Source organism: Dama dama, chromosome 11 (assembly GCF_033118175.1).
Source record: "Dama dama isolate Ldn47 chromosome 11, ASM3311817v1, whole genome shotgun sequence".
NCBI classification, from domain to species: Eukaryota; Metazoa; Chordata; class Mammalia; order Artiodactyla; family Cervidae; genus Dama; species Dama dama.
Genome location: NC_083691.1, coordinates 83,185,923 through 83,213,857, shown reverse-complemented (window position 1 = coordinate 83,213,857; position 27,935 = coordinate 83,185,923). Strand labels below are relative to the sequence as shown.

The window sequence follows — 27,935 nt, the reverse complement described above, 5'->3', positions numbered from 1 at the left end:
ATCAATCCTGAATATTCAGTGGAAGGACTGATGTTGAAGCTGAAGCTCCAATACTTTGCCCACCTGATGTTAACAGCTAACTCACTGGGAAAGACCCTGATGCTGGGGAAGATTGAAGGCAGAAGGAGAAGAGGGCAACAGAGGATGAGATGGCTGGATGGCATCACCGAATCAATGGACATGAACTTGGGCAAACTCCAGGAGATGGTGAGGGACGGGGAGGCCTGACATGCTGTAGTCCATGGGGTTGCAAAGAGTCGGATGTGACTTGGCTACCAAACAACAACAACAAATAGTAAAGGTAATCAAGGATCATGAGACATATGAGGAAAACCTCACATGGAAGATGGAAAGGAAAACAAATTTTTAAAAATTAAACCAATTTAGAGGAAGTGGAGACTTTGTAAGGGAGAAGAGAATGCATGTCGCTGTGTGTGTGTGTGTGTGTGTGTGTGTGTGTGTGTGTAAATCCCAGCTGTATGTCAGTAGCTTTAGCAGGATAAGATTCTGCAACTATGAAATAAGACCAGGATGCTTTATTAAAAAGAGACATTCACTGGTGAAAAAAAGCTCTTGAAATTAAAAATATGACAGCAAAAATGGAAAACTCGATAGAGGAGTTGAAAGATAAAGTTGAAGAAATTTTCTAGCAAGTAAAGCAAAAAGAGATAGAAAAGTTTTTAAAAGTTAAGAAAAACTACTCTAAGGAGTCCAATATGCAAACAAGAGTCCCAGAAAAAAGAAAAGAGGCAAAATGAAGGGAGAAAATCAATAAAAAAATAATTTGAGAAGATTTTCCTCAGTTGGAAGATATGAGTTTTCATATTGAAAGGATCCATCAAGTGCCCAGGCCAGTAAATAAAAATAGACTCATATCAGTGCAAATCACTGTGAAGTTTCAGAATGCTTGAGACAAGGATGAGATCCTACAAGCTTTCACAGAGAAAAAGCACACTTAAAGAAACAACTTAGAATGGTATTATTCTTCTTTGTTGCAATGTTAGATGTTAGAACAGATGTTAGAACAGAATAATTCTGAAAGAAAATAACTTCTAACCCTGAATTCTGTACTCAAAGTCTCAGTAAAGTCTGAAATTCCCTGATGGTCCAGTGGCTAAGACTGTACCCTCCCAATTCAGGGGGCTCGGGTTCAATCCGTGGTTGAGGAACTAAAATCTCACGTGCCGCAGCTAAGAGTTCACGCGCCACAACGAAAGATTGAAAATCCTGCATGCCACAATTAAGACTTCACACAGTCAAATAAATAAACAAAAATATTTTTAAAAACATCAGTGAAGTCTGAGGATAAAATGAGGACTATTTCGACATTCAAGGTTTTTTAAAAGTGTATTTCTCTTCACCTTTTCTCAAGAAATTTTGGTAAGTTACACTCATCCTAATTTGAGCTGAAGAAGAGGAAACCATGGGATTCAGGAAAGAGAGGACCCAACATGGGAGAAAAGCCGATGGCATTCCCAGGATAGGGTGGAAGCATGACTCAGGATGACAGCTGTGACCTTTCTAGGAAGGGTAGCTGGACCATATAGGGATGGGTCAGAAGGCTCCAAAAGATTTCTCCAAGATAAAATCAATTACCCTTGTGATGTATTTGGACATACTGGCAGGAGACTGGGGCAACTGATGGAGAGTTTGAGGTTGTGGTAGTGAAAGTGCATAAAAAACTAGATGAATAAAAAAAATTATTAGTTTTAGGGAAAAGTTGTTCAAGAAAGGAAACATATGTTTACATGGCTTAGCTGTGGATACCATTTACATAGACATAAAAATGTAAACACTAAATATTGAGCCAAGCAAGATTATAATATAATTCCAGTGGGAGGATGAGGACACTGGATGGGCATGTGAAGGTGAAGGAAAATAAAAACAAATTAAACTCTCTGTTTTCCATGATAGAAAGTCAACAGATAATGCCTAAAACTGAAAGAGCAAGAAGTAGCAACATGAGTGTGTTATTTAGAATTAAATATGGAGATGCTGTCATTAGAGTTGGAAATCATTCCCAATGGTGTAAAATAAGAGAGAAGGTATGGGAACTGTTCATTTCTATAACAAATCTGGTAGAATAGTTTGATTCAATAAAATATGACATTTATAACTTTGATAAAAATGCAAATGGAAAATGATTGAATAGTGTGGATGATTCTCCATAACATCCCACTTATAAAGTTGTTTCCTCCCTGGGGTAAAAGTGATACCAAAGACATGGGTCTGCCCCGCTCCGTCCCATATTGCCTCAGCTCCCATGTGCCTCTCACTCAGGGATTTTCAAAGGTAATGCTAACAACACCTGACTTGACCCTACATGCTGACTTTGGAACTCAATGCTTGCTTAAGACATGTCTACCCTTTATGAGAGGGACTTCCTGGCTTCTGTTGGAAGTCGTTCTATATGTCTTATACGTCACATAGGTTCTGTATGTCCCATTCCTTTCAACTCCCAGAAAGGGCATACAAACAAACCAACCACAGTTGCACAGTCACATGCCCAAGGACCTATGAGATTGATGAATGATTGAAGTGGCTGGAGCCAAGGAGAGGGCAGGGAAGGCTCCCTGGAGGAAGCAGTCAACTATATCGACATTTTACATTCTGTTCGTTAAAAGAGTGCCCCAGCGATCCTCTTGCTGCATTAAACTAAAGCCTGCTTGAATTCATGCTTTTTAGTATTTTCCTTTTTTCTTTTTTAAATGTAGTTGAACACACAAAGTCATAGCTGAAGGAACTGATATTTTCAATGCCTAGTATTAAGGCATTATGTAATAGGAGAAGTATGTCTGCTGTGTAGCTGATATGCCTCATAATGGGGAGAGGGGCTCCAAGAGAGTCTGCAGGAATGCCAGACTGTGAGCAGCAAGTGGAGAAATAATAGGACTTGGGTTGTTTGGTTTTCTTGGCTACATCTTTCACCCACTTCCCCCAGTTTCACTGTCAGCTCCCAGCGGGGCTACCAGGAGCCCCATGAGAGCAGTCTCTCCGGCAAGGCAGAAGCAAACAAGAAACGAGGGAACACAAGACTTGAAGCAGTAGTTGCTTTTTGGCAAAATAAATAGCTTGTGATAACCTCATTCCAAGCTTTAACATATCTTGTGCCAAAAATGCAAAATGCCAAGTGGAAGAAAAGCACTCGACTTCTCAAGGGTCCCATCCAAGAGCCCTCACAAACCCATTCAAACATGATTGCGCTCATTATCACCTCCCAACATGTTCAGGGCCCCTGTGAACCCCCAGAGGGGCACTCAGGTTTCTTTCAGGCTGTGATCCAAGCTTGCAAAGTTTTGTCAAAGAGCTCATGTGTGGTGATGTCTTAGAATGCCCCATTCTCAAGTTCAGCCACCCCAAGGAGATGGCATTTTTGTGCGAACAATAGGAGGCTCCAAAGCACAATTTGGAATAGGATTTGTTGTAATGTTAAAGATTTTCCTTGGGGCAAGGAAGGGCACTTCAACAAAGCTACAGTTAGGTGGGGAAACACTATACATTCAAGTTAATAACATGTTTAAGGAAGAAATGTTTAAGGAAGAAAATAAATCTGATGAGGTATTGTGTAGGTGTGTCAGTTAGGTCCTCTAGGAAGCAGACACTGTTATGGGAGACAGAAGTGTAAGAGATTTACTGGGAGTAATGTCTGTGAAAACTAAAGAAGGAGAAAGTAGTTTTGGGCAGGGAATGTCTTTAGACTGTAATACAGATCTGATCAAGCCAGTCAATCCTAAAGGAACTCAGTCCTGAATATTCATTGGAGGGACTGATGCTGAGACTGATGTTCCAATACTTTGGCCACCTGAGGCCAAGAGCTGCCTCACTGGAAAAGACCCTGATGCTGAGAAAGATTGAAGGCAGGAGAAGGGGCAACACAGGATGAGATGGTTAGATGGCATCACCAACTCAATGGACATGAGTTTGAGCAAACTGCGAGGTCCCAACACATTATTCTTTTTAAATTCATCATCAGCAATTTTTAAAATTGATGTTCTACTCTGTACCAGGTACTATGCTTGGCTTCTACCTATGTAGAGTTCACAGTAATAGAATAGAATAATTAAAACAATACATGATAAAGACGAATGGAAGTGCATGTGAATGGTAGCAGAATCTCAGGGAAAGAAGGGCAAAAATATGCAATGATTTCGGTGTCTGTTTGACCCTTGGAAGGGGCCTTGCCAATCTATTTCATACCACACTGACATAAGCATGTGTATTACTCAGGTAGGCTCCCAAAATGGGTTGCAATAGGTTAAGTAAGTGATTAGTAAACATTTTTGCTTCCCTGGCGACTCAGTGGTAAAAAAAATCTGCCTGTAATGTGGGTGACCCAGGTTCAATTCCTGGGTCTGGAAGGTCCCCTGGAGAAGGAAATAGCAACCTGCTCCTGTTTTCTTGCCTGGAGAATACCATGGGCAGAGGAGCCTGGAGAGCTACAGTCCATGGGGTTGCAAATAGTCAGACATGACTGAGTGACTCACACACACACACACACACACACACAACCATTTCTACAGCAGAAAATTTTCTGTTGAAAAAGAGGTCAAGGTCCCAGTTGCTAAATTTAGACAACACTGGGACCCAAAGCACTTCCCAGGTGACTCAGTGCTAAAGAACTCACCTGCCAATGCAGGAGATGCTGAAGCCTGGCAGGCTATAGTCCATGGGGTAGCAGAGTCCCACCAGACTTGGCGACAGAGAACGTGAATGTGCACACGTGCATGTGCGCACGCGTGTACACACACACACACACACACACACACACACACAAAAGCAGTCCATTTTCAGGAAATGGAGTACCTATTTCAGCCCAAACAAACTGAACCTCAACTCCAAGGTGGAAAAAGCCATGCTGCTTTCAGCCATGGAAGCAAAAATTCATGGGCTCAGAGACAATATTTCCACCTAGAACGGCTGTGTGTGCTGTCCGACTTTTTGTGACCCTATGGACTGTAGCCCGCCAGGCTCCTCTGTCCATGGAATTCTTCAGGCAAGAATACTGGAGTGGGTTGCCATGCCCTCCTCCAGGGGATCTTCCCAACTGAAAGATGGAGTCAGCATCTCTTCTCCTGCACTGGCAGGCGGGTTCTTGACCACTGGCGCCACCTTGGGAAGCAACGTTTAGGGGACTTCTTTTCCTCATTGTGATTTCTTTTCTAGTTAGGCCTCATAGACATGATGTCTGGGGTGTAAAGGGCGGCTGAAAAGTTCACATGTTCAACCAGACCTTGATGTGCATTGCTCTAGAGTGAAGATCTGTGGTCAGTATTGGCAGGATGAACTGGAGTATAAAACATGACCACTATTCTTAAGGGGCAAATTGTCCCAGGTCTTGAAAAACCCACTAGTTTCCAGGGAGCTCTCCTTTACTTTGGGACTGTTTCTGGGCTCCTTCACATCACATGATAGCTCAGATCAAGTGACTTCAGACTGAGTCTACTTCCTGCCTGGGCCTGGGCTACCACTATTACCACTACCACTTCCAAAGGGCTAAATTTTTTGGTCTGTGGCTTTCCTGCTACTATTATCCCATTGATTTTACACTGAAGGGCCTTAACACTGCCTAAAGTCATTACACCCAACTGACATATCGGTTGGACACCCTGTTACCCTATCAGTCATATACCAGGATCCAAACTAGTCTTTGTCAATTCATATTAATGTGTAATTATCTGCAGTGGCTCAGAAATCATGGCATTTTTCAGAAGACCTGTCATGCATGTCTTGAGCTATTTTTATAACAACACGGAAAAGTAGATCCACCCTATGTGAACTGATACAAAATCAACTTCCAAGTGCAGAATGACTTGCATCTTAATGCTGAAAAAATGTACAAAAATATTTCATATTATATTCCCAAAGCTGAGCCTTGGTTTCCTTATCCTGGAGCAGGGTAACTGGAATTCTATTATGTTTTCTTTATTCTTTTTCTTTTTAATCCGCTATATTTTACCTACAAATCACCCCACTGGTAAGAAAGGCTCTGCTATGAACCACATGCTTCATCAAAAGTAAACCTCACTTGCTTCTTCTTACTGTGGACCCCCCAACAGATCAAGGAAAATAGTTCTGTTTTCACAGTGAAATCACAGACATAAATCTCTCAAATCTAGCTCATCTCTTTGTGAGGACTCCTTCACATTCATTTTCTGGCAAAGAGATTGAAAGAGAGATTCCTTCTAGAAAACTCAAAAGCTGGGGGAGAGGAGTGCTTTTAGCAGCCCTTGGCTCCATGGTGACAAGTCCATTGGGATCCCAAATGGCAGGTCCAAACCTAAATTTGCATGCAAACAACAAAGCAAACCTCTCAGACTTTTTTCTTTTCCTTCCTTATTGCATTTCCTTCACCCACTCCTCCCTGGCTCTGCTGCTTAGTTTGTATTTAACCTACAATCCACAGTAATGGGGGAGATAGAGCACTAAGCTTGGAGTTAGGAAGAACCAGGCTCAAAGGCTCCTTCTCCGCTTTCTTACTATGTGACTCACAGTGCCAACTCTCAGCCTGTTTCCACAGCTGAGGTTGAGGAATAATCACTTCTCAGGGTTATTGGGGGACTCAAATGACATAACACATGTTCGGTTGGCCAAAAAGTCATTTGGGTTTTTCTGCAACATCTTACAGAAAACGCGAACCAACTTTTTGACCAAGCCAATGTAAACGTTTATATTAATAAAACCCACCAGTTTATATTAGTAAAATCCACCAGTCCTTACTCCCCTAATCAAATGCATGTCTGAAATAAGACTCACAACCAGTAGGTCTACTCAGGAGGACTCGATTCCCCAACAGTGAGACAGCTGATTTGTCAACAGAAATCAGCTGCAGTGACCAGCCAGGAAGGTCTAAGCTTAGGATGGAGACCACTCACCTCGACAGGAGTATCAGCTACCATCTGCCCCCGGAGAACCCAAGCTAAAGCTTTCTGCTTTCATTTCCTTCTCCTTTTTCTTTTTTCTGTATTTAGAGGGCCTGACATTGTCCCAGAAGAAGCAAATTAGACAAACCAGTTTACATGAGTGAATAAGTTGGTCAAAATATTTCCCCTCAGCCTGGCAGATATTCCTACTATACCCTCACAACAATCTCTTCTTTATCTTCTCTCCTGCCACACTTATACCTCCTTACTTCCTGCCTACATCGTTGCTGCCAAAAATAATCACTTCAAAAATGGCCTAAAGGATTGTTAAAAGAAATGAACGGGTTGCATCACTCAAACTAAGACTGAGGGAACCCCCACGAAGTCTCTTTCCCATGATGAATCATGTGGAAAATCCTCAGCCTTTATTTCAAGGGCATCCCCACTTGGTCCCCTTGGGCTTTCCATCCTCAGCTCTTGCTAGGTCCCAGTGTGAACTTGAACAGCAAGCAGATGGGTCTTCCCTACTTTCCATATGTCTTTACTCCTCTGCCCCAACCTCAGTTTGAACTTCTCCTTTTCTTCTTTCTGTATCCAATTTTCACTCATTCTTCAAGGGCCATCACAAGCCCTCTGTCACCTTGCTTTCCCATAGACAGGCAGCACCTGCAAACTTTGGGTTCAGATAGTTTGGGGTTTGAATTCCCCCTCCCCCTCTGCTGCTTGTTACAACAGTTGTAGAATGTGGAACAAATCCCTCATACTTTCTTTGCCTCAGATTCCATATTTATAAAGTATGTCAAGTAGGATAACACCACCTGACCATGTTGTCAGAAGGATCAAATGAGATGAAACATAGAGCATGGTGGCTGGTAAGCAGTAACCAATCAATAAACTAAGATCAGTATTTTTTTTAATTAAAAAAAAACACTTTTTATTTTATGTTGAAGTATAGCTGACTAACAATATTGTGATAATTTCAGGTGGACAGCAAAGGGACTCAGCCATACATATGCATGTATCCCTTCTCCCACAAACTCCCCTCCCATTTTAGATTGCCACATAACATTGAGCAGAGTCCCCTGTGCTATATAGTAGGACCTTGTTGGTTATCCATTTTAAATATAGCAATGCGTACATGGTCATCCCAGCTCCCGAACGACCTCTTCCTTCCTTTCTTGCCCCTGGCAACCATTAAGTTTGTTCTCTAAGTCTGTGGGTCTGTTTCTGTTTTGTAAATAAATTCATTTGTATCATTTCCTTCTAGATTCTGCATATAAGGGATGCCACATATTTTTCCTTCTCTGATTTACTTCACTCAGCATGACAATCCCTAGGTCCATCCATGTTGCTGCAAATGGCAGTATAATGGCCATTATTTTTATCTTCCTATAATATCTGCCACATCTCAAACTTACTGTCACCTAATGGCAGTGCTGTACAATTTGATAGCATTACATTTAATTCATGATCAACTGCAGATATTAGGTTTGTGAAGACCTTTGTGGGGGAAGAATTTCCAGTTGAGAAACATGTGACCTTATAAGAAAAACAGGATTAGGGAAGCTGAGGTCATGTGTGAATCTAGAAAATTTATTATACATTTTTATATTAATTAAAATAAGTCAGTAAAGGCAGAACATTAAACAAAGAAGCTATAGTCATATTTTATGAGTATCACATTAGTGAGAATTAATTTCCACCTACTCTGTCTTGCTCCCTGGAAACTTTCTGGGGCACTTTGACCTGCAGAGTCAAAAGGATGCTTATGTATTCAGTTTGCTTTGTAACAGCTAATGCTGACGTCATGAGGCATTCTGATCTGAGCCTGTTCCTTCAACCACATGTTTAATGCATTTTTGATCTGATGAGTTGGAACTACTGATTCCTGCTTCTCAGATTCTTTCTTCCAATCCTGCTCCCTCAGCCCATCTTATACCATCTCAGCACCCTTGAAGAAATGGATTCATACCAGCATTCTTTTCCCTGCTTCCGCAAATGAAGAATATCCTGAATCTGGATGAAGAGTTAAGTCTATTTCCAAGGAGGGTTTCTACCTCATTCTCAAAGCTGTACTCAGCTTAGGAGAGGAAATCAGGTTGTTGTATAGACACATTGCCCGGAAGGAGAGACCTCACCGCCGAGGGCTTCTGAGGGAGGGTCTTGGGGACATTACCTTCTATTCTTAATAATCCCTTCCTTCTCTTCCCTTTTTTCTGGCCTCAGCTCTTTACTTCTTTGCCTTCCTCAGGCCTCTATTTGCCCCATTTTCTCCTGGGAGCCCTTTCCTGCTCCAGGAATAACTTGGCTCCCTGCCCCAAGACTCTTCTGGTGATGCAGCATTGGCGGTGACAGGCATTCTTGAATCTCCTGGGCTTTCCTTCCTGTGACTGCGGGCTCTTGGGAAGGGAGGGAGGAGAGTAGTTCTGATCCTCTCCCTGGGGAAAAGGTAAGGGTGCTTCCACTCTGTCCTGAGATTTCTTCCAAATTTCTGAAGTTAAACATACCTCACTGTGGAGATTCATCTCCCTGCCGAGTCTCTCAAATGGGCCCCATTTGTAGCTCTTCTAGTAACATAACGTGATTCTTTCTCACCAGAACCTAGAGCCTCATCTACTACTATCAAGTGAGTATTTGATGGCAGCAGGAGAAAGAGAAGGTGAGTCACTAGGTTTGGGGGAGTATCATTAAAAACTTTTGCAAGAAGCATTTGCAGCTACTCCTGGTTTCTCTCTGCTGGTTGTATTTGTTCTCTCCCAAGCCCTATTTGGGCAGGGCCATCTGTGACTTATGCTTGGAGTTAGGGAAGGTGGCTTTCCCTTCCCTTTCACACAATAACTGAGTAAGTATCATGTTGCCCTTCTGTTTCCGTCTCTGCCTTTCTGCATCAATTTTCAGCTTATCTGAATTCTCATTGTGTATGCTCATGGGGGCCAATTCCATTACATTACTCCACAAAAGAGTCCCTGGACTCCCTTTTCTAGAGTAATTTAGCTGACTTCAGTATGAATCAAAAGAAGCTGACTTCAATATGAATCAAAAAGGAAAGATGTTTGGCAACATTTTGATAGCAATTATAGCAATTAAGGGAGTACACTGTCATGGGCTGGCTGTGGGTGCAGGGCACCAAATGCCTCAGCTACAATGAATGTCAGATGAGAGCCCGGGGACCCCTGGGCATGGAGGACATTGTTCAAGACCAACTCTTGGTGGTTAGAGGGGCAGCCTTTGACCTCACAGAAGGATTAAGTCTCACATTATCATTTAAGAAACTTATGGCCTAATGACTGATAAATTTAATTACCTTAGCTTGCTTACTATCTTTAATAAAACTCCTTAACTATAAAGAGTTACTGGTCCTACAGGTTTTGTGTTTAAGATGCTGTACAATTAATCAGCAAATGAGACCTTCCTTTTTTTTTTTTTTTTTTTTTTTGTGAAGGAGAATGATCAAGGAATTGAAAATAAGGAAAGATTTTAAGAAGTTGCTAGACCAGTACTACCAACTAGAACTAAGGATGAGTGTTTTTCCTACTTCAAGTCCCGAGTTAGATTCCTCAGCTAGGTCTACATGAATCATGCTAAGCAGAGTTGTGAGAGTCATATCTGGTGAATTCATGACTGCTCAGCAGCTTGCTTCAGCCCAGCTGTATTTTCCCACATTCACTGGATAATTGCCCAACACCTTTGAATTGATTAATTGGATCTTACGTAAGGGAAGCCACATTTCTGAGTGGTGGCAAGTTCAAAAAAGTAAGACATTAAGAAAATTAAGAAGGTTTTTTTTTTTTTTGCAAACTTGAGGCCACCAATGCTTATTCCAAACTTTAAATCTTTCAAGATCAAAAGTCCGTCTTGAGGATAAAGCATACCAAAACCATAGAGAAACATTAGTTTTGGCAAGATGAGCAAAGAGAAGTGAGCAGAAAGGAAGCAAACAAAATACAGAGAGGAAATTCTACCTTAACGCTCCTCACAGAAGTTTCATTAAAAAACAACAACCAACCATCCACCCATCTCTTTATATCAATAAAAAAATAATTAAAGGGAAAATATTTAAAATGAGTGACCTCTGCAGATTCTGATCTTTTGAACATCTGAAATTCTGAAATTAAAAAGTTTTGTGACTTCCCTGGTGGTCTAATGGCTAAGACTCTGTGCTCTCAATGCAAGGCACCCGGGTTTGATCCTGGTCAGGAAACTAGATCCCACTTGCCACAACTAAAAGATTCCTTGTGCTGCAACTAAGACCCAGCACAATCAAATAAATAAATATTTTTTTAAAAAAGAATCCATAAAAAAAAAGTTTTGTGAAATGTAATCCCTTAGGAAATTAATCAGAAGGTCCAAGTGCTCACAGCCTCAGGGGTTGGCATGACTGGTTCTCTCCTTCTAGGTGAGACATACGCTCACTCTGTGTAAATGTGAGAATGCCATTACATGAAACCCCATCCCTGACACACAATGATTCAATTTAGTGGGCTTTAACAAGGGTACCAAGTCCAAGAATCCAATGAGAGAGTTAAGAAAGCATTTGGTTTTGTTTGCCTAACATAAACAGCAGAAATACAGTTCCAATCCCACACCAAAGCTATTGAATTCCATTGACTTTAAAACATAAAACCACCCTGGGACAGCATTAAACACACCAATATTCACCTTAGAGGGGTGTCAGAAGGAGAAGAGAGAGAGAAAGGACCCAAGAAAATATTTGAAGAGATAATAGCTGAAAACTTCCCAAACATGGGAAAGGAAGTAGTCTGCCAAGTCCAGGAAGCACAGAGTTCCAGCAAGGATAAACCCAAGGAGGAACACACCAAGACACATAGTAATCAGGCTGGCAAAAATTAAAGACAGAGATAAAATATTAAAAGCAACAAGGGAAAAATATACAAGCAGCTCCTGCAGCTCAATTCCAAAAAAATAAATGACCCAATCAAAAAATGGGCCAAAGATCTAAACAGACATTTCTCCAAAGAAGACATACAGATGGCTAACAAACACATGAAAAGATGCTCAACATCACTCATTATCAGAGAAATGCAAATCAAAACCACAATGATGTAGCATTACACGCCAGTCAGAATGGCTGCTATTGAAAAGTCTACAAGCAATAAATGCTGGAGAGAGTGTGGAGAAAAGGGAACTCTCTTACACTGTTGGTGGGAATGCAAACTAGTACAGCCACTATGGAGAACAGTGTGGAGATTCCTTAAAAAACTGGAAATAGAACTGCCATATGACCTAGCAATCCCACTCCTGGGCATACACACCGAGGAAACCAAATCTGAAAGAGACACGTGTACCCCAGTGTTCATCGCAGCACTGTTTATAATTGCCAGGACATGGAAGCAACCTAGATGCCCATCAGCAGACGAATGGATAAGGAAGTTGTGGTACATATACACAATGGAATATTACTCAGCCATTAAAAAGCATACATTTGAATCAGTTCTAATGAGATGGATAAAACTGGAGCCCATTATACAGAGTGAAGTAAGCCAGAAAGATAAAGACCAATACAGTATACTAATGCATATATATGGAATTTAGAAAGATGGTAACGATAACACTATATGCAAGACAGAAAAAGAGACACAGATGTATAGAACAGACTCTTGGGCTCTATGGGAGAAGGCGAGGGTGGGATGATCTGAAAGAACAGCATTGAAACATGTATATTATCAAGTGTGAAACAGATCACCAGCCCAGGCTGGATGCATGAGACAAGTGCTCGGGGCTGGTGCACTGGGAAGACCCAGAGGGATGGGATGGGGAGGGAGGTGGGAGGAGGGATCGGGATGGGAAACACATGTAAATCCATGGCTGATTCATGTCAATGTATGACAAAAACCACTACAATATTGTAAAGTAATTAGCCTCCAACTAATAAAAATAAAAAAAAAAAAAAAAGCAACAAGGGAAAAATGACCAAAAAAATACAAGGGAACTCCCATCAGGCTTTCAGCTGATTTCTCAACAGAAACCCTACAAGCCAGAAGGGAATGGCATGATATATTTAAAGTGATGAAAGGGAAGAACCTACAACCAAGAATACTCTACCCAGCAACACTGTCCTTCAGATTTGATAGAGAAATCAAAAGCTTTCCAGACAAGCAAAAATTAAGAGAATTCAGCACCACAAAACCAGCTTTACAACAAATGCTAAAGCAACTTCTCTAGGCAGGAAACATAAGAGAAGGAAAAGACCTACAGAAAATAAACCCAAAACAATTAAGAAAACAGTAATAGGATCATACATATTGATACTTACCTTAAATGTAAATGGATTAAATGCACCAACCAAAAGACATAGACTGACTGGGTGGATGAAAACATGTGCATGTATGCACTTCCACTTACCACATCACTCACCTTGACCACCCCCCAAGTTGTATGTAATTATTTTATATTGCTAAGTTAATCATGTTCTCATTATGGCTTGCAACTGTAATTATCTTTTATTTTTTGTCTGGCTATTGATTGTGAAAACTGATAAACATCTTTTACTATTGTGATTATGTAACTGTTACTCACTTCACACTATTGTATCATGATTGGTCAACAGAAAAAATAATAGAACTCTGTATCACCAAAACTAGTATCTAATACAAAAATCTGTAATCACTTTCTAAAATTCAGATGTGTATCAGAATTATCTTGAAATTTTTGAAAAATACAATGCCCAGGTATTGCTTCTTTTCTCCAGAGCTCCAGATACATTTCTAATGAGCAGTCATGTTTAAAAACACTAGGACTATATGATGATCTTTTATTTTTGTCTAGTTTGTTTCACTTTTTTTTATTTCATATTCAGTGCTCCCATTTCATTCAGTTTATGTTCTCCAATTTCTCCATCTGTTTTTGATGTTCTTTCTCAACTCTTTATCAAGTGTAGTAGAAAAACTATTGTATACATATATATGTATGATATATATATTTTATAAAACTTATGAATTTTTGCCTATCTAAAAAATTATGGCATCTTGATCCCACTTGGTTGACTTAGTATGAATAGAATGCTAAATTTCTTATTAAAAAATAGATATGCAACAAGCAAATAAAGTTTACTGTATAGCATAGGGAACTATAGAGAGTATCTTGTAATAACCTATGATGGAAAATAGTTTCAAAAATAATATATATGTATTTTGTGTAACTGAATCACCTTGCTGTACACCTGAAACATTGTAAGTCAACCATACTTCAATAAAATAAATATATTTAAAGAAACATAAAACCATATCAGGTTATATAATTACATTATTTGCAGAACTGGATCAAGTATAAAAACATTTTATCTGGAACAACAGACTGGTTCCAAATAGGGAAAGGAGTACGTCAAGGCTATATATTGTCACCCTGCTTATTTAACTTATATGCAGAGTACATCATGAGAAACGCTGGTCTGGAGGAAGCACAAGCTGGAATCAAGAGTGCCGGGAGAAATATCAGTAACCTCAGATATACAGATGGCACTTTTTATGTCAGAAAGCAAAGAAGAATTAAAGAGCCTCTTGATGAAAGTGAGAGGAGAGTGAAAAAGTTGGCTTAAAACTCAACATTCAGAAAACTAAGATCATGGCATCCGGTCCTATCACTTCATGGCAAACAGATGGGGAAACAGTGGAAACAGTGGCTGACTTTATTTTTGGGGGCTCCAAAATCACTGCAGATGGTGACTGCAGCCATGAAATTAAAAGACGCTTACTCTTTGAAAGGAAAGTTATGGCCAACCTAGACAGCATATTAAAAAGCAGAGACATTACTTTACCAACAAAGGTCTGTCTAGTCAAGGCTATGGTTTTTCCAGTGGTCATGTATGGATGTGAGAGTTGTGCTATAAAGACCAAAGAATTGATGCTTTTTAACTGTGGCATTGGAGAAGACTCTTGAAGAGTCCCTTAGACTGCAAGAAGATCCAACCAAGTCCATCCTAAAGAAAATCAGTCCTGAGTATTCATTAGAAGGACTGATGCTGAAGCTGAAACTCCAATATTTTGGCCACCTGATGTGAAGAACTGACTCATTTGAAAAGACCCTGATGCTGGGAAAGATTGAAGGCAGGAGAAGGGGATGACAGAGGATGAGATGGTTGGATGGCATCACCAACTCAATGGACATGAGTTTGAGTAATCTCCAGGAATTGGTGATGGACAAGGAGGCCTGGCATGCTGCAGTCCATGGGGTCGCAAAGAGTCAGACACAACTGAACGACTGAACTGACTGAACATACTTGCCAATGGAAAACACACAGGGGTAGGGTAGAGAACTGCTCCTTTTTCATGTTTTATCCCACTTCAAATTTACCTTGTCTCAAGGAGCTAGTACTCTACATAAGTTGAGTTCTATACATTCCACAGTGGTGGTTCCTTTAGCTAGTAGAACTCATGAGAGTAGGATAAATAATGGAAACTATGCTTCACAGTAAAAACTCCAAAAATCTGCCTTGTACCGAAAGTTTAAGCCCAACTGTAGCATTTGATCTGCGCTCAAAGAAAGAAGGAAATCCAACCACAGCCTGTACTCAGGTATACCTGAATTTATGGTTTATTTCTCTGCTTGCTCTCTTCTCCATGGGACAGATCTGAGCCTGTTTCATTTCTACTGAAAGCAACCCAACTCCAGGTCACAAAAATCAATAGGAGCCCTGTACTTATTTTGGCTGCAAAGCTAGAGAACAAGGTGAGAAATGGCCCCTAAGTTAATACAAAGAAATTGAGTACACGGACACAGACTCACCCACATACAGGCAATTGACTTCACTTCCATGCAGCTGCCAGAGGAAGCTTATTGTTAACCAAGCTGACATGAGCACAGAAAGTAATCAGCTGTCATGAACATAACAAAAATGACCATTCTTCTCCGCTACCCCCCAAAAATGGTGAAGAGAGACTAACAAAATTAATGTGAATAAGATCTGCGGATATCATCAACTACAGCAGTTCTCATTCCTGGCTGAGACTTCAGTGATTTGGCAAATCATTGAAAAATATAGGCGTATACCTACCTTATAGCACTCTGGGGAGAGAGTAAAGAGGGAGAGTTAACAGTTTGATCTGTAATAGGTGAAGGGGGCATTCCTGTCCTGCAGTCTCAGATCTGGGTCCTCTCTCTGGAGAATAACTCAAGTGTTATATAGCAAGTTTAGATGGTGTGTGTGTGTACGTCCATGCGGGCAGGGCGTGTGGACGTTTAATATTAATATCCCAGGGGTATAGCTGCTGAGGAGTTGTTCACTCTCAGAAGCAAGTACAAAGAATCCAGACTTTATATATGATTCACCTTAGATCATTCTCAATATTAATAGAGTAATCTCTTTTCACCTGGATGAAGAAAGACCTTGCTCTGGGTACAGTATGAATATTTTTACAAAGAAACTTCCAGAGGTCCGGAGCAATGCTTCATATCTGTCCCAGAGATTCAAGCAAACAACATTTATCCACATGCAAATATCTCACTGGGGCAATGCTGACTCCTGATTGCTCTCCTCCTCTGGGAAAGTTCTAGAAACCCATGGGAAGGATTCATTTCAACCTTCTGTGTGTCCCTGAAAGTTGCCAGAAGTCTCTATTCTGTCTGAAGTGTTAAGTCAGGAGAACATGCCCATCAGAGTAAGAGTGGGATCTGTTGCCACACGGTAAACGCAGAGTAGTTAACCTTCTTAACTACTTAAATGTGACATCGTCACATTTAACCCTCACAATGAACTCAGGGAAGAACCTGATATTTTCTGTGTTTTACAGACAAGAAGACTGAGACACAAAAGATAACAGTGATTTGCCCGAGACTGTGTCACCCAGACACCTAATGCCGAGCTCCTGTTCACAAACTTCTCTGCATTGGGAATGGTTTCCAAGGCCAGCCTAGTTCTTGTCAGTTCCTGAACTAGGTAAGTGAAGTCCCTGGGAAGGTCCAGTTCCATGCAGCAAAACCCCAAGTGGGAAGATTAACATAACCTGCATGGAATTAACGAGGCCCTTTCTTCCATGACGTACATGCTTCTTCCGTATGTTCTTCCTGACACCTATAGTCTCAATAGTATGTTCCTGACACACACATTGTGGACCCTGACTTTAGCAGAACTCTCTCTCCTGCCTAGCTGACCACTTGCTAACCAAGGATCACTGTATAGAAGATGTGATTGAGCCAGAGGCTGGCCCAGGACTGAGACCCATTGTGGGGAAGGATCTGCAGGGCTGTGTACAAAATCGAGTGACTGAATGCATACACGCACACACACACACACGGAGCACACCCAAGTGTGACTGTGTGATAAGCTAGAAGCCGTGAACTGACCATTGTGGCTCAGGTAACTGACAGTGCAAAGTCCTCTAAGCTGAGTATGTGGAGGGCCATCTTCCTTTGAAAACTATTGTGAAAGCATTCTGTACGCCAGCACGCAGGCAACAGCGAGAGCAGGAACCCCTGGGATGGGGGTCCCAGGTGGAGCTCTACCTCCCATGGTCCTCAGTTTCCACTGGCATTGTTTCTCCACTGCCTGTGCCCATGAGATAACTGATTCCAAGCCTCTTCCATGCCCACCTCCCTGGGGCAACCTCATATTGATACTGTGTGCTGAGTGGAGGTTATCAGAAGAGCCTTAATGAGAAGGGATTTGACCAGACAGATTGGGAGCCACCTTCACTGAATGCAATGTTGGAAGTGAGTCAGGGAGGTCCTGAAGAATTCCAACTGCTTGAGGCAAGTTGGCAGCTTCATGTCCAGGCCTCTGGGGAAGCAGAGCCCTGGACGTTTGCCCTGCTTCAGTGCGTTGCACCCAGACTGCCCTGGGCACCGTCTCCTCAGCCATCAGCACCCCTCAGTAATGATGAGCACTCCGAGAGAGGCCTGGACTGAACATTTAACAAGCATCGGAGAGGAATCGGGTGGAGAGGGAGGTGGGAGGGGGGATCGGGATTGGGAATACATGTAAATCCATGGCTGATTCATATCAATGTATGACAAAACCCACTGGGAAAAAAAAAAAAAAAAAACAAGCATCGGGAACCCTGAACTCACTGAAGAGAGGTTGATCTCTTGCAGAGGGTTGAACTGGACTTCTAGAAGGTGGATCACGCAGTGGGTGGAGTCCTATAGCTGAGTTCCTACAGCTTGGGTTCCAGGCTTGCTTTGGTGTTGGGATTAAGCTTCCCGCATGGCCTGGAACAATGGACTGGTTCAAAACTGGGATAGGAGTATGTCAAGGCTATATATTGTCACCCTACTTATTTAACTTACATGGGGAGTACATCATGCAAAGAGATTGATGAATTACAAGCTGGAATCAAGATTGCCAGGAGAAATACCAACAATCTCAGATATGCAGATGATACCACTCTAATGGCAGAAAGTGAAGAGGAACTGAAGAGCCTCCTGATGGGGGTGAAAGAGGAGAGTGAAAAAGCTGGCTTAAAACTCAACATTCAAAAAGCTAAGATCATGGCATCCAGCCCCATTACTTCCTGGAAAATGGAAGGGAAAAAAGTAGAAGTAGTGACAGATATTATTTTCTTGTGCAGCAGAATCACTGCAGATGGTGACTGATGTTTGCTCACTGGAAGGAAAGTTTTGATAAACCTAGACAGCATATTAAAAAGCAAAGACATCACTTTGCCAACAAAAGTTCATTTAGTCAAAACTACGGTTTTACCATTAGTCATATATGGATGTGCGAGTTGGACTATAAAGAAAGCTACATATGCATGCTCCGTCATGTCTGACTCTTTGCGACCCCATAGACTGTAACCTTCCAGGCTTCTCTGTCCATGGAATTTTCCAGGCAAAAGATACTGGAGTGGGCTGCCATTTCCTTCTCCATAATAAAGCTGAGTGCTGAAGAACAGATGCTTTAAAATTGTGGTGCTGCAGAAGACCCTTAAGAGTTCCTTGGACAGCAAGGAGATCAAACCAGCCAATCTTGAAGGAAATCAATCCTGGATATTCATTGGAAGGACTGATGCTGAAGCTGAAGCTCCAATACCTTGGTCACCTGATGTGAAGAGCCAACTCATTGGAAAAGACCCTGATGCTGGGAAAGATTGGAAGCAAAAGGAGTAGGGGGCGGCAGAGGATGAGATGGTTAAATAGCATCACTGACTCAATGGACATGAGTTTGAGCAAACTCCAGGAGACAGTGAAGGACAGGGAAGTCTGGTATGCTGCAGTCCATGGGGTCACAAAGAGTCGGACATGACTTAACAACTGAACAACAACAACAGTGAAAGTTCACCTCAATTGAATTCAACAGGCATTTCTTCCAAAGGACATCTATTCTCATTCTTGGTCATTTAAAACATCGGAACTCCCCTAGCCATCCTGCCCTCACACAAATGCTGAGTAAGAGATTGCTTCTACAGTGACTCTGAGAGACTTCAGGGAGACTCAGTTGATTTGACAAAATTCCCCACTGCACTCCTAGATCTTGGCCTATTAATGATTTATTTGTGACTAAGTATTAACTTTTCACAATGCAAACCTGCCTCAGATGGACAAATAGTGAATAGCTTTCCCATTCACGTGTTTTTAGAGAAGAAAAGGGACAGAATGTTAATAATGGATCAGCAGGTGAAACTCCAACAAGGAGAATGTTTGCTCAAGAAAAAGTGTCATCACTTTGCTATGTGGGGGTCATGGCCTCCCCAGACCCTCATAGGTCCGGACTTAGGAGTCTTTGCATTAGTGTCAGCAGAACACAGGGAAGGGGTTTCAACCTTCACTGAGACTCACGCAGTGAACACTCTAAAAAATCTACTGTGAATGTGTGGGGAAAAAAGGGAATTTTGAGCTGCTATTTTAATCAGGTGAAAACCAATTTGATGTTTCTCTATTTGACACTTTCTGATTTTCTCAGCCCCTGAATTTAGTCTCCTGGTTCCTGGGGAAACACATTTTTTTCCCCCTGAATCTATATCTGCCCTATAATTACCTCTGATCAAGAGCTGTAATGTTGCTTTAGTTTCATATAGAAGAATCATAAAACTGGTCAGAGAGGCTCTTGTGATAAAGACAGAAATCCGAAAATACCAGGAGGCCTGAGCATGGACTTGTTAGATCAGGCCAGTTCCTGACCCACGAGCCTGCTGGCCCCTTGGCTTCTATGATACTCATGCTTATTCTGCTGGGCTGGGTGCCCCTGACTTTGAGATGTCACCTACACCTGCGTGTCACACCTGGAATCAGTGCCCATTCTGCTTCTGAGTCATAAGTGATGAGGAATTGACCTGTTTGAGGAGGGGCCCCTGCCACGCAGATCTCTGTCCAGGGCTTCAGGGGCATTTGGGAAGCCATTACCAGGGTTGTAATGCATCGGGGCGGGGGGTGGAGATTTGCCCCACCTCAGAAATACCAGAGGGAAAGGCAGAGGGCAGGAAGAGAAGTGTGTCCAGGAGAGGTACCCCAAAGCCTGGGTCAATCAGCTAATTGAGGACTGACCCTGGGAAAAGGGTAAAGTCTGCAAAACATAGTTTTTAGTCTATAAATATTCATTTAGCAACTATCATATGCCAAGCCCTGTAATAAGCTGTGGGGAAACATTGGTGAACAAGAAACAAGAATTTATAGTTCAAATATCAGACTGGAATCAAGTGGTCGCCCCACCTCCAGGGTCCCCTTCTCCTTCTCAAAAACTGTCCTTGCACCAGCCAGCCTGTGTCACATGGAGACCAGACACCTACCTGCATTTCTGTTCTTTGAAGACACCATTCCTAAGCTCCCCCAAATCCCTTTTCTCTTGCACCCTCATCTCTTGAGTACTCTAAAATACCTATTTGCTGGGGAAGTTCAATCTATTGACTGATCACTTAGATCCTGTTACCTTGTTTTCCAAAGATATTTACTTTTAAAAGAGGGCACCCTGGAGGAGGAAATGGCAACCCACTCCAGTATTCTTGCCTTGAAAATTCCACAGACAGAGGAGCCTGGCAGGCTGTAGTCCATGAGGTCGCAAAAAATTGGATACGACTGAGTACACACACACACACACACACACACACACACACACCAGAGAGCAGAGTTTTATCCGAAAGAATCATACTTCTGATGGCAGAATTTCTGTCACAGGGACAGAATGGTTAAAAAAATTTTTTTAAGTACTGACATTATTTTAATATTCCCTTCTATGTCTAGTGACATTATTTTAATATTCACTTAATTTCACAGCAATCATATGAAGTTGTTGATAATAAATAGAAAAGAATATGAAATTCAGAAAGTCCTAGTTTTTACACAAGGTCACACAGCAAGAAAATAACAAAAGTGAAACATGGAAGCAAATTCTCTGACTCCAAAGCAGGGGTCTTTCCATTGCACCACAAGTGCTTCTCTTGGCAGTTACTTTGTACAAGTCTTTGGGACATCACCTGGCTTGAATTAGGGGCAGAGATAGACTTTGATGGGGTAGCAATATTTATGAGACTTTCCGTAACTCAAAACGGTTACCTTGGGAATCACTTTTAGTTTTCCTAGGTGATCTGCCAAAAGTATTACCTCTTCTATTTTACCTTTAAACCTAACTTAAGCTCCCTTCTAAAATTTTGAGGTGTGAGGGAAGGATTGGATAGTGGCTTATGGAATCATGCCAGTGTTCTCAGGGTCCTTGGGCATGGCTTAGGGATTGGCCTGTCCTTCTCCTATCTTCCATGAACAGACGGATCAGTCTTGGTTGTTAAGAACTTCTCTGAGTGGTCCAGCAGCATGGGAAAAACATGGCCTGTCTGGTGGCCTTGGCCCAGCCCTGGCCATAAAAAGGGATTTCATATCATTAGCAGCTTTCCTTTCACAGTTGGTTGGCGTGAAATGTCTTGGCAGCTGAAATGACAGTGGGGATTCCCTCCTCATCAGTGATTTCACAGAGTGAGTCAGAAAACACCCCATACTAAGAGCAGCCATGGTGCAGCTGTATTGACTGCTTTAATTTGTGGCTCTGACAATAACAAGTTGAGATGCTGAAAATGCGTGTAGCAGTGGTCAGCTGGTGACCAGATGGCAAGTTGAAATTAACTTTACACGGCAGGTCTAGTGGATAAGCTGGTTGTGTCTGGATGCCTAGCTTTGTCAACATTACTAGGAGGCTCTGCTACCAAGGCTGAGCTGGAGATCATGGGGTAAGTAGAGGCACCCTAGGTGGTCCCAATGAAGAGTGTGGGGTGTGTATGTATACATATATACTAAATATATATATATATACAAAATATAAATAAATATATTTATTTTTACTCAGTATTTGTTGTCTATATTCCAAAGAGGATGGAAAATATAATTATATCCACCCCTGAGCAGGTTGCATTTGAGGTCAGGACATGAAGTTCAGGTATGCTTTCTAGTAGAACTGAGTATTTCACTAGTGTGTCAGAGTTGAAAATAATAGCTCCCAGGTTCATTTGAAATGTTCCCTCCTTTAAAGACCAAAGCAGAGTGAATGAATCTATTGGCTAATTGAGTCTCTCTATTGATACCTAAAGTGACATCCATGGCTTATGCTGTGAGTGAAAATTCAGGCACTGCCCTACATTAAACTTGAAGTTTTGTTTTCTTTCTACTTTGGGTCTATTGACTCAATTACCACCAACAGGCAGAGTTCACTCCAGTCCCACCTCTGCCTATTTACCAAGTAGAAGTTGTAGAATAGAGGTGAAGGTGGTTTGGTGTAGAATTTTAACTCTGCTGTTTGCCTGGGGCAGTGTAGCAAGTATCCTCCAAGGTGGCCACCAGTGACCTCTGAATCCTGGTATTCACACCCTTGTGTAATTCCCTCCCCTTGGCTATTCACTGGCATCTAGCAAATACAGAAAAGTGATGAAATGTCAATTCTGAGATTAGAGCATAAAAAGATTGTGGTTTCCAGCTTGAATGCAAACTTTCTCACTTTCTCTCATTCTCTCTTTTTTTCTCTTTGATCATTCTTTCTGTGGGAACCATGCTGTGAATTAAGCTGGAGAAAAAAGAAAAGAGACCTGCCAGTAACTACATCAGGGAGCATGAAAGTAAATTCCCTCCCCTTTTTCGTCCCCTCTCTGGCATTCAGATGAAACCACAACCCTAGCCAACAGCTTGCCTGCAACCTCAGAGAGACCTTGACCCAGAGGCACTCGGTGAAGCTGTGCCCAGATTTCTGATCAACAGAAAGTGTAATAGATGTTTATAGTTTGAAGACACCAAGTATTTTTTTTTTGAGCGAGGGGTGTCATTTATTAAGCAGGAGTAGAAAACCAACACAGGCAGCACTGGATGCCACACTGGTTCCCCCGTTAACCACTGAGTGGATGGGCCGAGTCATCACAGGACTCAGTGGACAGTACACTCGAGTTCTAAGTGGATCCTGACATTGGAGGGGGAGTTTTTCTAAACTTGAGTAGTGGAATCACCACCCGTGACTCACTGTGCATACAGGGAGCTCCTCAGACACATTTCCACCCCTGGCTAGAGTAGTTTAAAGACAGTCTTGGTCCAGAGGCAAGGGCTCCACCACAGACTTACTAAAATAGAATCTCTAGGGTGGACCTGGATCTGTATTTCTGGTAAATCATCCCAGTAATTTTTCTGTTTAGTTCATTTTAGAAATCACTGGAATAAATAACCTTTCCAGGTCTTGTTCTGTGTTGGATGTCCATGGCTCTATGTATTAAGGGAGCTTCACATCTCATGCCGGTAATACCCAGCAGTGAGCTTAGCATATTTGTGTGTTCTAAATGTGGGTATTCAGAAGCTTGTTGTAGGACTCAGAAATTTGAGCAAAGGAATTCCCTCGTAGCTCAGCTGATAAAACTTTCTGCAACGCAGGAGACCCGGGTTCGATCCTTGGGTCGGGAAGATCCCTTGGAGAAGGAAATGGCAACCCACTCCAATATTCTTGCCTGGAGAATCCCATGGACAGAGGAGCCTGGCAGTCTACAGTCCATGGGGTTGCAAGAGTTGGACACGAGTTAGCGACTAAACCACCACCACCGACCAAGGAATGCTTGTATATCTGAGTCTAATCATAGAATTCATGAAGATTCTAGCATGATTCCACAAATGGTTTGTTCTCTAACAACTCAAACATCAGTGATACATTGCTGAAGTTAACTATTTTCAGAGACATTGTGGTATGGGGAAGGAGACACTGGAATTAGAGCCAGAACCAGGTTTAGGTGCTGGCTCCTCTGCTTTGCAGCTGTGTGACCTTGGGCAAGTTAATTAATCTCTCTGAGCATACTTTTCCACTTTATTTTTAGAACTTTGTTGGGGTTTTTTCCCCCTGACTACAAAAGTAATATAGCCTCCTTCTAAAAAGAGGGAACATGCAGATAAGTATTTTTAAAATCCAAAATTATACATAACCTAGAAACCTCTGATAGCTACAGTCCTATTTTCTCCAGTCTAGTTTAGATTTGGGTTTAGGTACATGTTTTTACATAACTATGATCATGCTATTAGATAAGCCTTTCATCCTGCTTTTTCACTTAACCTTTGTATTCTGAACATTTTCTCACATCATTAAAAGTTTCTCAAAGATATCACTTCCAGGAGCCTTATAGTACTCCACTGTGTAGGTGTATCATGACTGTTTTCTGTGGTTAAATATTTCTATTATTTCCAAGTTTTCACCTTAATAAAAAATATTGTGAGAAACATCTTTGTTTACAATATTTGTCCACATTTCCTATTACTTTCTTAGAAGGAACTCTCAGAAATGAAATCACTGCATCCAAAAGTTTAAATACTTTTAAAGGATCTGATACATGTTGCAAATTGCCCTACAGAAAGGTTTAACCAGCATGTGCTTCCACTAGTAGAAGGAGAAATTTCATCTTGATGCAACTTTGCCAACATAACCGTTATTCTAAAATACTGTTGATTTGATTTTGCAGCCAGTTAAGCCGACTGTGCTCTTTTCCCCATGGGGGCCCAGTGTGCAATGGCTGCAAACAGCAGCCTCCTTGGTAGTGTATACAGCCTGTCGCCTGTACAGGTAGCCCTAAGGGACCTTGGAGACAACCCTTCCTAGTGGGCACTCATGACTGGCCTGCTGTTTCCCAATCTAGACTCCAGACAGGTATGCGTGGTGCCTTTGGAAAGCCCCAGGGCACAGTGGCCAGGGTCCACCTTGGCCAGGTCATAATGTCCATCCGCACCAAGCTGCAGAACAAGGAGCATGTGATTGAAGCCCTCCGCTGGGCCAAGTTCTATTTCCCTGGCCGTCAGAAGATCCACATCTTCAAGAAGTGGAGATTTACCAAGTTCAGTACGGATGAATTTGAGAACATGGTGGCAGAAAAGCGACTCATCCCGGATGGCTGTGCGGTCAAATACATCCCTAATTGTGGTCCCCTGGACAAATGTCGGGCCCTGCACTCATGAGTATCAGCGCTGTTCCCTCCTTAATCACGCTCACCAATAAATGCTATTTCCTGTCAAAAATAAAAAATAAAAATAAAATATTGCTGATTTGATGATCTACATGACTTTGTTAGTTTGATAGTCAAAGTACACTTTCCTGTTATAACGTGTACTTCTTATATTGTTAGTAAGATCAAGCACTTTTCCTATATTTAGTACTTCTTTGGTAAAATGAAAATGTTCCCTACCTATATCATAGGATTGTGGGGAAATTTTATGAAATGGTGATTGTGAATATTTTTAATAAATGCAATGATATGATATGTTCATATAAATCCTGTGGTCTCAATGTAGTTGATAGATGCTTTATATGGAGATAAGACTGTGGGATCGAGGTTAAATCCCGCAGTCCTCCTGCATCCCATACATTTTGTGTCATATAATCAGAGTTCAGTAGCACTGAACTGTAATAAAGGAATACTCATAGATAGCAAACATATGCATCACCCATTGCACAGCCATCTCCACATGATCACTCTTGGTAATAGTAGGTGTTGGGGGAGGAATGACTTGGTTGATTATGCATGTGTGGTGCTCAGTTGTGCCTACTCTAAGTGACCCCATGGACTGTAGCCCACCAGGCTCCTCTGTCCATGAAATTCTCCAGGCTAGAATACTGGAGTGGGTTGTCATTTCTTTCTACAGGTGATCTTCCTGACCCAGGGATCCAATCAGGGTCTCCTGCATTGCAGGCAGATTTTTTTACCACCCCTTGGTTGGTTATCTGTTTGTTAACATTAGCTCTTCATAGCCACTTCCTCCTTTGCCAGCCACACCCCTGAGTTACTGCTCAAATTTGGGTCACAGCAGCTGCAGGCGCTTCTACAGTAAAAACCAAGACACCACCCCCTTTGACACGCCCTAAAAACTGCCAGGGGGCTTCCCCGGTGGCTTAACAGTAAAGACACCAATGAAGTGATTTAGCACGCATGCAAAAACTGCCTATGTCTGCCTAGAGGTAGAAACTACTTGATTTCAATCATGCAATGAAGTGAAGTGAAGTGAAGTCCCTCAGTCATGTCCGACTCTTTGCGACCCCATGGACTGTAGCCCACCTGGCTCCTCTGTCCATGGGATTCTCCAGGCAAGAATACTGGAGTGGGGTGCCATTTCCTTCTGCAGGGGATCTTCCCGACTCAGGGATCAAACCTGGGTCTCCTGCGCTGCAGGCAGACGCTTTAACCCCTGAGCCACCAGGTAAGAACCAAAAGAAAGCTACAATTCCCAGAATTTCTATGTTATTAATAAATGGATGACTCATATAGCATTGCTTAGTCAGCTTGATTTTCTCACTTATTCAAAGAGGAAAATTAATAAAAAATAAAATAAATTCTTAAAAAGAAATGAAAAAAGGGGAAATTAAGAAATAAAAACCATTAGGATAAAGGCCTGAAAACACTGAAAAATTTCCTTCAACAAATTCAACACAAAGCAACTAAGATGTTAAATAATATGTGGGTTTCAAAGGAGAAATGTGGTAGATTTAAAATACAATCAACATTCAGTCAGACTCTAACTTCCCTTTCAGAGTCCTGGAATTCAGCCTTCCTTTTTTCCAAGAATTCTGTCCTTTGTGCTGGTGATTACAAGTTCAAAAGTGGAAGTCATGAGGGTAGAATCTGTTCTTTCTTATTTATAATAAAAAAATTAAAAAGGGTGTTTGGGGACCACTTGTGCAAGTGCCTATAAATCCACAGTAAGGAATTTTGCCTTAGTACCTCTAAACAGACTATTCCTTTTTCTCTAAATTTATGGAGGAACTTTAAAGGCATCTTGTATACATAGCTACACTGTCTGTGCTTTAATTCAATGGGACTTTTGGCCGAGTATGGATTGCAAAGTTAGATATTTTGGGTTCAATGTTCTTTGGTACATTTTTTCCAGATATGACTTCATTTTATTTATACAACCTCATAGTGTCTTATAAACTTGCTCTTTTTCATTATCTTCTGAAATCTCATGCAATAAATAGTGGTTTCAGAGGGGGAAAAAAAATCAGTCTCCTAAACTTTTTCACTGAGAGAGCCGCCATTTTGTCCAGAAGGGTAGCTCAATTATCACAGTTGTCATTCTGATGGCCAGAACCTGCAGTCCTCTTGAAGTGAGGGTTTCTACAATGCCCAGCAACTGTTTGTCATGGAAGCCTACATTAATTGTCCCACATGCCACCTGGGGTTTGTAGAATTGGAGAAGATGGAATTAGGGTGGCACTGGGCTTACCACAGAGCAGTGTTCTTCCAGCTTGTGGCTAGTTTGAAACAATCATTACTGTTGGAAACAGAGGGCATGATCAGATGAACCACAATGGAGAAAAAGTCCTCAGGGAATTCATCAGTTTGGAAACAGCCATTTCTGAACTTCGTATCCCATATATGTCAACACCAAATTCTTTGGAGTAGGATGAACTCAAGGAAGGGCTTGTTTGACTACTTAAGCTTCCCTCTTGCTGCAAGTTCTCTGGCCAGTGCAGAGCTTTCTCCCACTTTATTGCTGAAAATACTATTACTATATTAAGGATGTAGTAGTATAATAATAATAGCTAGTGTTCACGAATACTAAGTCACTTCAGTCATGTCCAACTCTTTGCGACACTATGGACTGTAGTCCTCCAGGCTCTTCTGTCCATGGGATTCTCCAGGTAAGAGGTTGCCATGCCCTCTTCGAGGGGATCTTCCCAGTCCAGGGACTGAACCCACC

General features: G+C 41.7%; 1 protein-coding gene and 1 non-coding gene across 2 annotated transcripts; both read left to right on the top strand.

Moving 5' to 3' along the window:
* Positions 1-21,959: 21,959 nt before the first annotated feature.
* LOC133065335 (large ribosomal subunit protein uL16-like) lies at positions 21,960-25,199 on the top strand. The gene is made up of 2 exons (XM_061156123.1): positions 21,960-21,964; positions 24,884-25,199. The coding sequence occupies exons 1-2, from the start codon at positions 21,960-21,962 to the stop codon at positions 25,197-25,199; spliced, it is 321 nt and encodes a 106-aa protein (XP_061012106.1).
* LOC133065707 (small nucleolar RNA SNORA70) lies at positions 24,704-24,838 on the top strand. Its single transcript, XR_009694968.1, has one exon. It is a non-coding gene; the product is annotated as a small nucleolar RNA SNORA70 (small nucleolar RNA).
* Positions 25,200-27,935: the final 2,736 nt, after the last annotated feature.